This window comes from Leptonychotes weddellii, chromosome X, assembly GCF_054177405.1.
Source record: "Leptonychotes weddellii isolate Sample4059 chromosome X, ASM5417740v2, whole genome shotgun sequence".
Lineage (NCBI taxonomy): Eukaryota > Metazoa > Chordata > Mammalia > Carnivora > Phocidae > Leptonychotes > Leptonychotes weddellii.
This window is the reverse complement of record NC_138385.1, coordinates 25,189,025-25,190,166: the sequence shown is the minus strand read 5'-3', so window position 1 is coordinate 25,190,166 and position 1,142 is coordinate 25,189,025. Positions and strand designations below refer to the sequence as shown.

At 66.2% G+C, this 1,142-nt stretch overlaps 1 protein-coding gene across 1 annotated transcript in view; it reads right to left on the bottom strand.

The window, feature by feature from the left end:
- TMEM255A (transmembrane protein 255A) overlaps nucleotides 1-736 on the bottom strand; it is a 43,832-nt gene extending 43,096 nt beyond the window's left edge. Inside the window, exon 1 of the mRNA XM_081808318.1 lies at nucleotides 544-736. Within this exon, the coding sequence (XP_081664444.1) occupies nucleotides 544-601 (58 nt within the window). The 5' untranslated portion in view covers nucleotides 602-736. The remainder of the gene's footprint in view (nucleotides 1-543) is intronic.
- Nucleotides 737-1,142: the final 406 nt, after the last annotated feature.

The window sequence follows — 1,142 nt, the reverse complement described above, 5'->3', positions numbered from 1 at the left end:
GCCCATCCCCCAGGGTTCCGCAAACCCCCCATCAGCGAGTTGCAAGTCCGCCCCCCCACCACCACTGCAGCTCTGAATTTCTGGGCACCTTCGACAGAGTTGGGAGGGGGCGAGGACTCTGCTTCTCCTAATTGTCGTTAGTCTTGAGCTCTTAGAAGTGACGGGGACTTTGCAAAGAGGGAGCGTCGAATGGAAAGCGGAGGCGCAGGTTGCAGGCAAGTGTTTTGATCCCCAGACAGCTGGAATTTACCACCGGCTGCAAGTCTGTCGGCACACGCACACAAACACGCACACACCCGCACTCCGGGGCACGGATACTCCGACGCAAGCTTGGCGCTCCCAGCTCCGCGCGTCGCCCCCGCCCCCGCCGGGCTGCTCCCCTGGAGCTCTGGTCGGCGACCCAGACGCTGGGGCGCGCGGACCCCCTGCCTAGCCCCGCTTCCCGCTCCCTGGCTCCCGGGGCGGCCGGGGCGCTCGTAGTCCAGAGGGCAGCGCACTCACCCCTAGCTGCCGCCGCCCCTAGGAAGGGCGGGCTGGACTTACCCATGGAATCGGGCAGGGACATGTCGCTGGACCGCTGCTGAGTCAGGGACTGATGCATGGTGAAAGCTGCCCTGTGGCCCCGGCCCCCGAAGCTGCTTCACGCGGCCCCGGCTCAGGGCGCCCCGCAGAGCATCCTACTCCGCGGCTGCCGCTCCCCGTCCCTCCGAGAGCTGAGAGAGACTGCCTCTGGTTGCGAGCTGCAGTCCAAGGGCCGCCTCCCCCCTCCCTTCCCTTCCCCTCTTCTCCCTCCCTCCTCTTCTGCCTCCCTCTGTTCGGGGAGGCAGCAGCATTGGCGGTCCGAGCAGCGGCGTGCGCTTGCGCAAGACCCCCCCTCCCTCGCCCTCGGCCCCCCCATCCTAGTTATCCACCTCCCAGCCTCCCAAGCCAGACAGGGAGCCGTTTTAGCCCCTTGGGGCCAGGGCTGCGCAGAGAAAGAGGGGGAGGCTACAGCCTGGGGCCAATCGGCCTTCTCTGTAGTTTGGAGAGAGGGTCTTGGGCAAGCATCCTGTTCTAGGATTTATAATTGGGGAGGGGGCAGAGTCAGAGGTTCAGAGTTGATGAATACACACGCGCGCGGGCGCGCGCGCGCGCGCGCACAC